The 14,854-nt window shown below is 55.4% G+C and overlaps 1 protein-coding gene across 3 annotated transcripts in view; it reads right to left on the bottom strand.

Moving 5' to 3' along the window:
- Window positions 1–14,854, bottom strand: part of RPTOR (regulatory associated protein of MTOR complex 1) — a 411,960-nt gene that overhangs the window by 60,424 nt on the left and 336,682 nt on the right. For 2 of the 3 annotated variants that reach the window (XM_039476184.2, XM_074389042.1), the window contains 3 exons: window positions 11,531–11,648; window positions 10,503–10,643; window positions 8,805–9,035 (listed from right to left, as the gene is read on the bottom strand). In XM_039476184.2, coding sequence (XP_039332118.1) covers window positions 8,805–9,035; window positions 10,503–10,643; window positions 11,531–11,648 — 490 coding nt within the window. The remainder of the gene's footprint in view (window positions 1–8,804; window positions 9,036–10,502; window positions 10,644–11,530; window positions 11,649–14,854) is intronic. The other variant, XM_003931661.4, reaches the window with a different exon arrangement.

The following is a 14,854-nucleotide window of genomic DNA, read 5'->3' as shown; positions in this document are numbered from 1 at the left end:
CACCAGGGGCCAGGCTCTGCTGGGAGAACCTGGGTTCCATCAGTGATGGAAGAAGGTACAGTGCCAGCCAAGTGGCTTCACTGGCACAGGGGAGATGGGAAACAAGTGACTGGGGGCGAGACAGTGCAAGCACTCTGGGGAAGGCAGAGGAGGGAGGGCGCTGGGGCTGGGGCTCCTGGGGGCCGGGAAAGATGGGGAGGGGGCTGGGGACGGGGCGCCTGGGGGCCGGGAAAGATGGGGAGGGGGCTGGGGACGGGGCTCCTGGGGGCCGGGAAAGATGGGGAGGGGGCTGGGGACGGGGCTCGTGGGGGCCGGGAAAGATGGGGAGGGGGCTGGGGACAGGGCGCCTGGGGGCCGGGAAAGATGGGGAGGGGGCTGGGGATGGGGCTCCTGGGGGCCGGGAAAGATGCGGAGGGGGCTGGGGACGGGGCTCCTGGGGGCCGGGAAAGATGGGGAGGGGGCTGGGGACGGGGCTCCTGGGGGCCGGGAAAGATGGGGAGGGGGCTGGGGACGGGGCTCCTGGGGGCCGGGAAAGATGGGGAGGGGGCTGGGGATGGGGCTCCTGGGGGCCGGGAAAGATGGGGAGGGGGCTGGGGACGGGGCTCCTGGGGGCCGGGAAAGATGAGGAGGGGGCTGGGGATGGGGCTCGTGGGGGACTGGGAAAGATGGGGAGGGGGCTGGGGATGGGGCTCGTGGGGGACTGGGAAAGATGGGGAGGGGGCTGGGGACAGGGCTCCTGGGGGCCGGGAAAGATGGGGAGGGGGCTGGGGACGGGGCTCGTGGGGGACTGGGAAAGATGGGGAGGGGGCTGGGGACGGGGCGCCTGGGGGCCGGGAAAGATGGGGAGACATGGGTGCTCCAAGTTGCCATGGTTCTCAAAGGCCCTGCAATCTTCACTGAAAGGGGCTGAAGAGATTGCTGTTGTTTGGCTGAAATGAAAGAAGAAATTGGCCTGAAGCCGGGAGTGCTGCACGTAATGGGATAAGTTATGAATTTTAAACACTTATGTAAGCACGGTGGTTTCCAGGTGCTGTGAGCGGCACCTTACTGAATATGAATGAGGCTGGTGTTGAGGGGGCGACTGTGTTTTCTTAACTTTCCTTCCTAAACTCCAGCTCATTGTGAAACTCTTTCCCGTCAAGTTTCCTAAGATTTGAACGATGTATGAATACAACTCAATTTTCTCCAGTAAAAAAAAAAGTCAGGAATCAGAATGTGTGAGAAGGAAGGTGGAAAGTGGACTTCAGCTCCTTCAAGAAGACAGAAAAGAAAGAACGGGCAGAGGAGAAAGGTCATGGGGCAAAGACCGTGTCCTGGCCCCAGGCTGCTGCTGCTTCCGGTCTGGGGGGACCGCAAATTGCCCCGTACCCCACCTTGACCAGTACCGAAGATAACAGCGGCACTTCCTCATCACAGACAAGAGCTAAGTTTCAGACAGGAGTTGGGTGGGGCCCCCACAGTCCCTCTCGCCTGTGGGCAGCACCCAGGAACTCAGGCACAGCACATGTACCGCAAACACCAGCCTCAGCAAGTTGAACCACCTGGCAACTCCACAGCTGTGAACCCTCTGTAGCCTTTACCAGCAGAAGGGGTCATACCCATGTGGTATCCAAAATGCTCAAGTAGAAAGAGGGGGCAGTGGGTGCGGGATCTGCAGATGAAGTTCTCAGTGTTGCCACGGTGACCTGGTGCCACGCTACCCGGCTTCAGTGGTGCCGCGGTGACCCGGCACCATGCCACCCGGCTTCAGTGTTGCCACGGTGACCCGGTGCCAGGCCACCTGGCTTGAGCTCCCTAGACTAACAACAGGTGCAGTTCTGCATGCTTATGGGCCAGGTGCAACTTTCTACTTTGATTCTTACTTGATAGTCAGATACATGTGTGTGAAGAGAAGAAAGCAAACAAGAACCCTACAGAGCACAGGCCAGGCAGGGCAGCAGGGCCCTGGCAGGCGGTCACTAGGTGGGCACCAAGGGGTGATGCTGCTGTGACTTCCTATGAAAGAGGAGGGCCTGAGGAGGACCCCAGTGGAAACAAGGAGACCCGGGAGGGAGCTGCGACCACCAGGCCGAAGAGCTGCTGGCTCAGGTGGCTGCGGGGCAGGGAGGACACAGCCTCAGATGCCCCGCTGAGAGAAGGGTGTGTGGGGCACAAAGGGGAGTCCCTGGCTCCTGGCCAGTAGGCCCTCGGCCGCAGAGGGAGGACGCACGCTTCTGCCGGGAGGGACTCCCTGGAGCTGGTGGTGCTTGCTGGCTTCAACACAGGCGCGACTGGGTTTGCCTGTTGCGCACTTTTGTGCCCCAGTGTGCACAGTGGGGGCATTGACAAAATATCTGCCCAATGTGTGAAAGAATCCCCAGCCCTCTGACTGGCAGGAGTGCCCCTGGAGGCTGGGGTGCAGGCGGCGTGTGCTCTGCTGTTGGCTCTCAGAGCTGAACTCAGCCCTGTTTTTCCATGGCCTGTGTATGCTTCTCACACTTACGGGGTTGAAAAAAAATCAAGGGGAAAATATTTTGTGATGTGATGTTTTGCAGAATTCAAACTCCAGCTCACATGGTTTCGTAGGAACATGCCGAGATCCTTGACTTACACACAGTCTCTGGCCACTTTTGCACCACGGTGGCAGTGCTGGGGAAGTGCCATGGGGCAGTCCCACCCTCCAGGCTGAAAACGGTCCCGGTCTGCTCTTTCACAGGACTTGTTTGCAGGCTCCTGCTCTAACCTGCACATGACAGAAGGGAGCTATGACCCTGACCTTGGTGAGTGTGCACTGGGGCAGAGGTGGTCAAGGGCGCGTGCAGAGGCGGCGCTAACCAGCTGAGGGCGCTAGAGAGCTACTCACAGGAGCTGTGGCCGGGCCCGGGGAAACGGGTGGTCAGAACAGAATACTATTCATTTACATTTTCTAGTACTTAAACATATATACTATTTAAAACACCTTTTTTCATTGTAGATTTATAAGTAGAATTTCTACAGACAGGTTTTAAAAGACTCCTGCGGGCTGGCCTGGAAACCTAACCACTGTATACAACCTTCATTCTATTTAAAAAGCGTATTCCAGTTCAAAACAAACATCCTACAAGTGACTTTAGATTATATTTCACTGGTGACTTGGCAATACCTTGATTTATACTCGAATATGCAGTGTCAACTCTGTGCTTTCTGGGCACTTGGCATATTTTAGCAAACAACCAAACGCACAGAGCTGCAACGTTATTTCTCAATGAAAATGAACAAGTTGGCGTGTCTGGGCTGTGGTGCCGTGAACCTTGTCAGTTCTCCACGCCCCGGAGGGCATGGCGCGAGCGCTGACTCCACATTCTCTCCAGAGGCGCTCCAAGCAGCGGCGGGCCGAGCCAGTGCTGTGGGAACTGCCTGCCCTGTGGGAACTGCCTTGGCGGATGCCCACGCGCTGCTGTCATCGTGGACGGACTGCCGTCCCCGGGAACCATGATGGAAGGAGAAAGAGAGCTTGGAGCTGAACACAAGTCAAAAGTGCACCATCAAAACTCACGAGATGAACGCGATGGGGAAGTCCACAGATCTGAACACACGTTAGGAACGAGGAAAAACTCAGTTAATGAGCTATTTTTATAGCCCACTTGAGAACTGAAACAGGACAAGAGGGTGAACCTAGAGAAAACAGAAGGGAACGAAAGAAAGAACTGGACTAGGAAATAAAATAATGCAGTAAATCCACAAAGCCTGACTGAGAGCCTGAAGACACTAAAGAAATGAACAAACAACTTAGAGGATTAAACAAGAAAAGGGGAAAGGCAAATAAACAATGGTAGGAAGGCAACGGGACCTATCTAAAGAGACAGCAGACGGAATGACAGCAAGAGGGGCTAAAAACAGACACCGCAGAGGTGAGACTCACGGGAATACTGCCAACAGCCGCAGGGGAAAGAATGAGAATATTCAGCTGAACTGAACAACACTCTAGAAAAATGAAACTCTTTTGAGCTAGCTTAAGAAGAAATAGAGAATGTAAATAATCCTGTAAGTATCAAAGAAATGGAATATGAATTAAAGCCCACCCTCACAACAACCGTGCTGACCCGGACAGTTCAGGGGCAAATTCTACTCAGACACCAAAACACACATCACTTTTGTCTTATAAAAATTGCCCCAGGACAGGGGATGAGGGGACACAACCGAGCTGGTTTTACTATGCGGGTACAGATTCAGTGTCTAAACCAGCCAGGGCCGGACCAGAGAGAAAAGTCCCCGCGCAACCCGCTGGTGAATGCCGATGGGGAGCGCCGCAAAGAAACGCGCATGAGCTAAGGCAGCGATGTCAGGGGACGTGATCACGCCGGGTGCCCCAGAAATGCAAGGATACTTGGCAAGAAATTCAATCACGTAATTCCCACACTAAAAAGAGCCACGTACAGGGTCACACATTCAATGAAATCAATTCCATTTTTCAGGAAAATTCTTAACCTACTAGAATAGAACGGGAATTTGCACTCGTAAAAAGAGTCTGAACCAACGAGAAGGGAATTTCTATAAACTGATAAAGAACACCCACCAAAAAATCTACAGCAAGTGTCATATTAAAGGTACACGGTTAGAAATGTTTCCTTTGCTCTCAAGAGAGAATCACAGATGTCCATTGGCATACTGGCATTCTTTATTTTATTTTATTTTTTGAGATGGAGTTTTGCTCTGTCACCACCCAGGCTGGAGTGCAGTGGTACGATCTTGGCTTATTGCAACCTCTGCTTCCTGGGTTCAAGTGATTCTCCTGCCTCAGCTTCCCAAGTAGCTGGGACTACAGGCATGCACCACCACGGCTGACTAATTTTTGTATTTTTAGTAGAGACGGGGTTTCACTGTGTTGGCCAGGATGGTTTTGATCTCCTGACCTTGTGATCCATCCACTTCTGTCTCCCAAAGTGTGGCGATTACAGGTGTGAGCCACTGCGCCCAGCCCACTGGTATTCTTTCCCACTGGCATTCTTTCCCACTGGTATTTTTCATCCACTGGTATTCTTTCCCATTGGTATTCTTCATCTACTGGTATTCTTTTCCACTGGTATTCTTTGTCCACTGATATTCTTTCCCACTGGTATTCTTTCCCACTGGTATTCTTCATCTACTGGTATTCTTTCCCACTGGTATTCTTTCCCACTGGGATTCTTCATCCACTGGTATTCTTCCCACTGGTATTCTTCATCTACTGGTATTCTTTGTCCACTAGTATTCTTTCCCCATTGGTATTCTTTCCCACTGGCATTCTTTCCCATTGGTATTCTTCATCTACTGGTATTCTTTCCCACTGGTATTCTTCCCCACTGGTATTCTTCATCTACTGGTATGCTTTGTCCAGTGGTATTCTTTCCTGCTGGTATTCTTTTCCACCGGTATTATTCCCCACTGGTATTCTTCATCTACTGGTATTCTTCATCCACTGGTATTCTTTCCCACTGGTATTCTTCATCTACTGGTATTCTTTCCCACTGGTATTCTTCATCTACTGGTATTCTTTGTCCACTGGCATTCTTTCCCATTGGTATTCTTCATTTACTGTTATTCTTTCCCACTGGTATTCTTTCCCATTGGTATTCATTTACTGGTATTCTTTCCCACTGGTATTCTTCATCCACTGGTATTCTTTCCCACTGGTATTCTTCATTTACTGGTATTCTTTCCCACTGGTATTCTTCATCTACTGGTATTCTTTGTCCACTGGTATTCTTTCCCGCTGGTATTCTTTCCCACTGGTATTCTTTCCCACTGGTATTCTTCATCCACTGGTATTCGTTCCCATTGGTATTCATTTACTGGTATTCTTTCCTGCTGGTATTCTTTCCCACTGGTATTCTTCATTTACTGGTATTCTTTCCCACTGGTATTCTTCATCTACTGATATTCTTTGTCCACTGGCGGCATTCTTTTTGGCCAGTAACAGGTTTTAAAAAAGATATTACTTAGAATTACAAAAACTAAAAGGTAGCGTAATGATGTGACCTTTATGCAGAAAGTTATAAACTGTTTTAAAGACATAAGGAAGACTTAAGTAAGTGGAAATATAAGCCCTGTTCAGGAGCAGGATGACTCAGGATGCAAGAACGTCAATCGTCCAGGGAAATCTGCCAATTCAACGCCATTCAAACAACACCCAAATGAGACTGTTGTGGACACAGAAAATGACTGGAAAATGGATACAGCAGAGCAAAGGGTTAAGACCAGTGAAGACAATTCTCAGGAGAAACAAACTGAGGAGAAATGAACTGAGGAGCGGGCTCCACAGCACTGCAGCTGCGTGGTGTGGGCGTGGCCGCGTGGTGCAGCCATGAGTGGGATGCGTGCTGCTGAGAATGGAGCCCCCACTCAGACCCTAAGGACAGAAGGCCAGGGAGATGCTGAGAAGCACTGGAGGGAGCACTGGCTGTCCGATGAAGGGTCTGGGGTGGCGTTAAAAAAAAAACCAAAAACTGGCTCCCTACCTCACCACAGAGACAAAATGTGGTTCGGGAGGATCTACTTAAGACCTAAACATAAAAAGAACACTTCTAAATTTCAGAAGAAAATACAGGAGAACACGTTTTAGATGTTGAGAAAAGGAAAAACCGAAGACACGAAAGGCACAAGGTGTAAAGAAAAAGAAAAACGAAAAGACTGAGCTTGTGTGGTACCAAAGGTGTCGTAAATAAAGTCAGAGCAGACGCGTTTTCGATGGTTGCATTCAGCCAGGAATCAGCACCCGGAATCGTCATGGACTCTTACATACTACGAAAAGGCAAGTCTGTAAGGCAGCTGGCATGTGGCTTACAGGAAGGAAACACGGAAGGCCGACACGTGAGCCCAGCCTCACTGCAATCAAGGGAAGTGCACATTCACGCCACACGAGACACCAGGGGCGTCTATCACACGGGCAAAGCTGGCAAGGCTGGCGCGGGCAGAGTGCAGCGAGACGGAGGGTCCTGTGGAAGGCCTGGGCGACATCTACAAAAGCTGAGGCACCCTTTGTGCGGCAGCTTCACTCAGAGGCCAGGCGGCGACGCTGACGCACACTCACCACACACGTGCCTGTTCAGGTATACCGAGCGCCTACTGGGTACCAGGCACTGGCTGTGGACAGGGTGGGAGGAGACAGTGGTTGACAATGCCAGGCTCCTGTACGTGTGGCTCTCGAGCTCCAGGGGACAGAGATGGGCTAGGCCAAATGAACAAGTTACATGTACAGTGTGTTGTGTCCACAGTCCACAGCCGTCAGGAGAAAAATTAAGCAGGAGAAGGGAGCAGAGTCGGAGAGCAGCCACAGAAGCCCGATTCCGGGCGGGGGCCTGCGAAGGGAGGCTTCTCAAAAGGTGCTGCCCGATGGGGGTGGGAACGAAGGGGGAGCGGCCACCGCACGCCCGAGAAGAGCTCCCTCACGGATGCCCGGGCTGGGGGCTGGGTGGGCGAGAGCCCAGAAGAGCTGGGTGCAGTGAGGGAGGGGTGTGCTGGACGTGGGGCTCCGCGGTGGCAGGGGCTGAATTCTGAGTGTGCTTACTACAAAAAGGAACAAAAAGGAAAAAGAAATCAGCCCCTGCCTTCCTGTCCACCAACAGGAGAACAGATAGTGAAGTCCTGGCAGAGCACAGAAGTGAAAGAACAAAACCGAGATGACCACCAGAGACATGTCGACGTCAGAGCCAAAGAAACGGGCTTTGCGGGCCACGCATCGTGCGACGGCAGCAGGAGGTCGAGGCCTCTGAGCAGGCGCCATGCGTGTGCCGGGGCTCCCGGCCAGAGAGGGAAAGTGTAACGTCGCCAGAGGGGACGGGACCCGAGCGGGCTCTGCGCTCAGCCTCTGTTTGTAATTCCTTAAGCTGGAAACACACACACACACACACACACACACACACACACACACACACCCCATTCTTAAATTAAGTCTCTATAAATTTTTACATGGCTAAAATGTTCCTTAATATGAAAAAATTTCAAGTGAAGCCTGTAAGCCACCCTGGATGGTCAGAACCAGAGGAGAGGAGGCCCGTTTGGTTAAGCCCTAGATCTGTTACCCGCAGTGCGAAGATGAACACAGCTACACGGTAAGAAAACACGATGTGGTCCTGCTTCTCCTGTTTTGCATTAGCAATCCTGGCGGTAGAACCCAGGCACGTACCATTCATGGCCGCACAAGAGAGGAATCTGACCCTGCCATCAAATTTCAATTTCCAGGCAGCGCTGTGTCAGGCTGCCGGGATGGAGAGGAAGTGCAGCAGGGATTCGGGCTGTGGGCAGGGCGAGGCCTCCAGCCTCCAGCCTCCAGCCTCCAGTCCCGACCAACCTCAGGGCCCTCCGCCTCTCACCGCGGACACTCAGGGCAGGGCCCGTCCTGGGTCTGAGGGGAGGTGAGCAGCTCCCTGGCCCCACCCATTGGTGCCAGGAGCACCCCCACTGTGCCCCAGTTGTTCCTGGGGGGCAAAACCACCCCTGGTTGAGAATCATCATTCTGCATAACCGGCAGGGGGGGTGTGGGTGTTGCTCAGCACCCATGAAGAACTCTCATCCATCTACAGAAGATGGAAGGCTCTGGCAGCCCTCCCACCCAGCCAAGCTGGCCAGCTTCGACGGCCCCAGAGCAGCCTGTAAAATGCCATCCTGGGAACCACCACCCACCCCAGCAGGGATTTCCACCCTCCCGCTTCCCCAGCAGAATGTGCTCACTTCCTCACAGTCCGGCCGACTTTCATTCTTGCTTTTGAACAGTTTCGACACCCACCGACCTGATGTGGACACAGGTTCGTGCTGCTCTGTGTGGGGAGGAGCCCCGGGGCCCCTCGAGCGGAGAGGCACGGACTCACCGATGAGGGAGTTGAGGGAAGAGTAGGAGCTGGCGCGGCGCATCTTGTCGATGGTCTCGAAGGACAGGATGTGCTCCTCATTCTCCGGGCTGCCCAGGGTGCTGCTGGCGCTGCTGCTGGTGCTGAGGTTTCCGGGGGAGAACGCTACGGCGCCGCCGGCTGGCCGAGACATGGTGGGGTCAGCGGGGTGCTCCTGGGACCCTCCTTTGGGTCTTACGGTTAATGGCGTGACTGAGATATGAATTTTCTTCTAAATAAAGCTCAGTACATGCAGGCACACACACATCCAGGCACGCACGCACACCCTAGCGCACACACACCTTGGTGCACACACAACCTGACACACACACGTACACACACCCTGGTGCGCACACACCCAGGCAAACACACACCCTGGAGCAGACACACCCTGGCGCACACACGCAGGCACACACACCCTGGCCCACACACACCCAGGCAAACACAAACCCTGGCCCACACACACCCAGGCACACACATACCCAGGCACACACACCCAGGCATACACACACCCTGGTGCACACACACCCAGGCGTACACACACACCCTGACGCACACACACCCTGGTGCACACAGGCACACACACCCTGACCCACACACACCCAGGCAAACACACATCCTGGCCCACACACACCCAGGCACACACACACCCTGGCGCACACACACCCAGGCACACACACACCCTGGCGCACACACACCCTGGTGCACACAGGCACACACACCCTGGCCCACACACACCCAGGCACACACATACCCAGGCACACACACCCAGGCATACACACACCCTGGTGCACACACACCCAGGCGTACACACACACCCTGACGCACACACACCCTGGTGCACACAGGCACACACACCCTGACCCACACACACCCAGGCAAACACACATCCTGGCCCACACACACCCAGGCACACACACACCCTGGCGCACACACACCCAGGCACACACACACCCTGGCGCACACACACCCTGGTGCACACAGGCACACACACCCTGGCCCACACACACCCAGGCACACACATACCCAGGCACACACACCCAGGCGCACACGCACCCAGGCGCACACACACCCTGGCACACACACACCCAGGCGCACACACACCCTGGTGCACACACACCCAGGCGTACACACACACCCTGGCGCACACACACCCTGGTGCACACAGGCACACACACCCTGGCCCACACACACCCAGGCACACACACCCTGGCCCACACACACCCAGGCACACACACTCTGGCCCACACACACCCAGGCACACACACCCTGGCCCACACACACCCAGGCACACACACACCCTGGAGCAGACACACACAGGCATAGGCCCTTACTGATCTCCCCGGGGCCAGGCTCCCCACCCGCAGACCACAGGTTACTGGGGGAATCCCTCCGAGGAGCCACTGTCGGGACTGTGACTTCGCTGGTGCTCCCTCCCGCATTTGTAACGGGCCCGCTGGCCGTTCTGGGGGCTGGCCTACACCTCCTTGCCACGTTCATGTCTGCAAGGGGACTCCAGATGAGGACAGCTGGCTCGTCACCGAGTTGGCAGACGGGACTTCAGGACGTGCACTTAGGCAGGGAAGCGGCAGGGGCAGAGTGCTGCTTGCCGAGATGAAAAGTTTCAGAAAAGGCAACCCTTTCTCTCCCAATCCAAGCACCCGGTTTCCAGGATCTTACACTCCTCTGTCAAGCTCAGGTTCTGCAAAGATTTGTTGAGGCTCCTAGCTGTGGCGACAGCACGGATGTTTCCATAGGAGCTCACGGAGCGCAGCCGGGGGGTGCACGGGCTGTCTCGCACGGGGGTCAGACTCCCACCCTCTGGGAAAGAAGGAGAAAGACAAGTTACAACGGACTTCCGGGTGGAGGCCAGCGCGTCTTGGGACACTCAGCAGCTGAGACACAGAGGCGGCAGCCGCTACCTGCACGGGAATGAATGTCACCACAGGGGCTGTGCGGCTCAGGGAGACTCGGACGCGAGTGGCGGCTCTGCGGGGCAGCACTGGAGAAATGACAACCGCTTGTCGCTCTGTGGATATGAAATCACCAAAGACGGGGGAGGCTGGTGGCTTCACCCTGTCCGAGAGCACACGAGGTGCGTGGTGATGAGGGCCGGGAGCGCTCCCCAGGAAGCCGCAGTAGAGCAATGGCCGGCCACACTCAGTCGGGCTCACCCTCCACCCCCGCTGGTGTCCTGCCCGCAGGGATGCCGCCCTGTGACAAGTCCCTGCACTGCAGAGACCGCTGTGTGGTGGAAGGAGGGGCTGCTGGCAGTCATGAGACACACTCCAGTCCAGACCACACGTGAGAAAGGAGCTCCCAACATGCCTCACCGAGCCGTGAGGCCACCAGCGTGCGATGACATTACTCATCACAGGGGGGCGGCCACGGTGCTTTTCTGCAAGCGCCTAACTGCGGAAGTTCTGTCATACTTCAAGATTTCTGTGAGTTTAATTTCCAAAAATGGTCAAAAGAAAGGAAAAATGTAAGAGGACCAGTGTGGCCCTCCTTCCTGCCCTTTGAAGTCTGGCAGGTGCCTGAAAAGATGAGAAAAACAGGGACCGCCGCGGCAGGTATCTGAGAAACCCGAGCTTAGACTCTGCAAGAGTGAGCGGGCTGCCGGTTCTCAGCCTGGGCCGTGGGCTGCACAGGAGCCGCCACGCGAGCCGCGCGGAGGTCCACGGGAGAAGACGCCACGCCTGCCGTACCTGTGGTCGCTGGAGAAGGCAACGGGTAGTTCTTTTCCTCTTCTATGAACTGCAGGGCCACAGTGCAGAAGTTGCTTTCATACTGAACCACGAGATGACTCAGAGCCACCACCAGCTCCTGCCGAGAGGGGGAAGGGACAGTAACACTCACTGGGGCTGGAAAATGACTGCGGAGCAGTAGTGACTTGAGTCGCCAACAGAAAAAAGAAAGGTTAAGACAAAACCCTGCAGTCGGCATCAGAAACAGGAACCAGTCAAAGCAGAAGCCTCGAATAAGCAGAGTGCTGTCAAAATGGCAGGCCACCAGCTCACGGCGGACGCTGGGGGTGCCCAGAACGCCTGCCAGGACCCTCACCACCGTTAGACGTGCACGACGCACTGGGGGGCTCGCGAGGATGTGGTGTCACAGGACTCTGGAGGGGGAAGGGAGGAGGCGTCCAGCCTCTCGCTTACGGTCACCACTGCGACCCCGGCTGAAAACGCCCCTCTAGCTCGAGATCACCCCCGACGGCTGGCGGCCTTTCTGAGTCTGAGCACCCCGGCCGAGCGTGGCAGGCAAGCCAAAACCTGTGCTTTTCAACACACGCAAAACTTTCATGGGTGCACGTTTCTAGTCCCTAAGAGGGAACGCGAAAGTTGTAGGACAAAAACATCATCTTTAGGTCCAAATGCCTTGGTCCAAGGCAACAGGCACAATTTGCCTTTTTTTTTTTTTTGTAGTCTCACTCTGTTGCCCAGGCTGGAGTTAAGTGGCGCGATCTCGGCTCATCACAATCTCCGCCTCCTGGGTTCAAGCAATTCTCCTGCCTCAGCCTCTAGAGTAGCTGGAACTACAGACGCGCACCACCATGCCCAGCTAATTTTTGTATTTTTAGTAGAGACAGGGTTTCACCATGTTGACAGGGATGGTCTCGACCTCTTGACCTCATGATCCACCCGCCTCGGCCTTCCCCTGCACACCCCAAACTCTCCCTGCCCTGTGAACTGCGGGCACCGTCTACTTTCCATTCAGCCTGCAGCGGCCTCTTGACGTGTGCTCGTGGAACTGCAAGTCTCTCAGTGCTCAGGCGGGAGCCCTGGCATCACCCTCCACCCAACCCTCCCACCCCACTGGGCACCAAGGTCAGGGCCCGATGTGCATCTGCACGGCCATGGCCAACACCCAGTTCTGGTACTTATCTCCAATGGCCTAAGTCGCCATCCCAGGCTCCCGGAGCAAGCCACAGAGCCCCTGCTGTCTTCCCTTCCAAGGGCAGTGAGGCGCTGCAGAGATGGGGCCTCCAGCAGAGCCAGCGCCCACTGGACCCCTCCCAGGGAGGATCGAGGCTGCATCTGTCTTCAAAAACCACGGATTTTTTTACCCTTTCCTTCTGGTATCAGGTGAGAAAAGCCAGTGCTGGGCCCTGGAATGGATTGACATGCCCCGAGGTGGTGGGCCTTCAATTCAGGGGAGGCCAACAGGGGCCACGGCCGTTATTCAAGGGAAATGTCCGGAGAGCACTTGGCCCGCTGCTTATGGGGCCTCGCTCGGAGGCCACACATCCAGCAACACAGCACTGGCTCGTATTTGTTTTGTCACCTGTGCTCAGGCATCATAAAACTCAGCTCCTGTGACCATGGCAGGCCTGAGCAGTGTCCCAGACGCATTTTGGGGAGGTTAAGGCCTGGAATTACAGAGTGGATCACTTGAGCCCAGGAGTTTGAGACCAGCCTGGGCAACACTGTGAGACCCCATCCCTACAAAAAATACGAAAATTAGCCCAGCATAGTGGCATGTGCCTGTGGTCCCAGCTACTCAGGAGGCTGAGGTGGGAGGGTTGCTTGAGCCCTGATGGCAGAGGTTGCAGTGAGCTGAGATTGTGCTACTGTACTCCAACCTGGGTAACGGAGACTCTGTTTCAAAATAAAATAAAACAAATAACATGCAAAATAAAAAAATAGTATCTGAAGAGTCCCTGTTTCCTCCTGAGGCCCGACAGAGGGAGCGGGCCCCGATCCAGGCCCCACCGGGCCGGTCCTCCAGTGCGGCGCCTGCCCGGCCTGGCCTCAGCAGAGGCTGGGGTGACACTGGGGGCTGCAGCCCCGCACCCCTACCCTGGTCCTTCTTGACGAGGGAGGGGTGGCTGCTAACTGCAGGCTTTGTGCTTCACAGACAAGCTGAAGCTCAGAATAATTTGGGGGGCTAATCTGAATTTGCTGACTTTTAAATTCTGTCAAGTAAGCTCTCTAAACAAGTCAACAAACAAAACCTACCAGGCTGTTAAACCACCTCACACAGGAGAGGATACTTTTATTATGAAAAACCAGGATGATGTAACCTTTTTGATACCCAGAATACCCTGCTTTATGGAAAAGCAGCAACAGCACCCTCCTCTCTCTTGCCCTGGAGGCTGCCAGGAGCTGCTCAGCCAGGCCTGCTCCCCAACCCCAGCCCCACAGCGGGCTCGGGACAGGTCCCGAGGAGAGGCTGCTCCATGCCCCCCAGGCTCCCTGGTGCTTGCACTGGTGCCCATGTCCCCTGCAGAGCACCGTGCCCGCCCATGGTGCTTGGTAAACAGGAGAGAAAACCAGCTGTGACGTGGCAGACTCTGTGACGAGGACAGAGGCACACCCTTGGAGTCAGCACCCTTCCCCAAGTCAGCATGCCCCTGGAGTCAGCACCCCCACTCAGAGTTGGCGCACCCCACTCAGGGTCGGCACACCCCTGGAGTCAGCACCCCCACTCAGAGTCGGCGCACCCCACTCAGAGTCAGCGCACCCCTGGAGTCAGCACCCTTCCCCACGTCGGCACGCCTCCTAAGTCAGCACACCCCCGGAGTCTGCACCCCCACTCAGAGTCGGCACCCCCCACAGAGTCATCGGCACACCCCCGGAGTCTGAGCGCCAGTGCAGCCCGCTGGGGGAGGCCTCCTGGCCACACGTGAGTGACGATGTCCTTCTCCGACTCCTCACTCGCCTTCCTCCCTCTAGACACCACCCCGCCAGCTTACGTTACCAGCTGCTGTTGGCTGCTTCTCCGGCTAGAATGCAAACCCCCTGAAGGCGGGAAGCATCTCAAGTACCTGACCTGGTTCCCAGTGTGAGACAGACACCAGGGAATACTTGCTGCAAGAGCGAATCCTGTTAGATTTGGAAGAATAGAGCACTTGCTGAAGGCACATTCTCAATAGCTGGAGCCTGGCACTCCCAGCTCTGGCCTCCAGCCTCACCCCACTGCCCCTCCAGCCACAAGGAAGGAGAGTAGCCCCAAGCTCCTCCATCTTCCCCACACCTGAGACTCTGGCCACTTGGAGGGAGGGTGGCCCCGAGGCCCTCCATCTTCCC

Source organism: Saimiri boliviensis, chromosome 17, assembly GCF_048565385.1.
Source record: "Saimiri boliviensis isolate mSaiBol1 chromosome 17, mSaiBol1.pri, whole genome shotgun sequence".
NCBI classification, from domain to species: domain Eukaryota; kingdom Metazoa; phylum Chordata; class Mammalia; order Primates; family Cebidae; genus Saimiri; species Saimiri boliviensis.
This window is presented reverse-complemented; position numbering and strand designations above follow the sequence as displayed.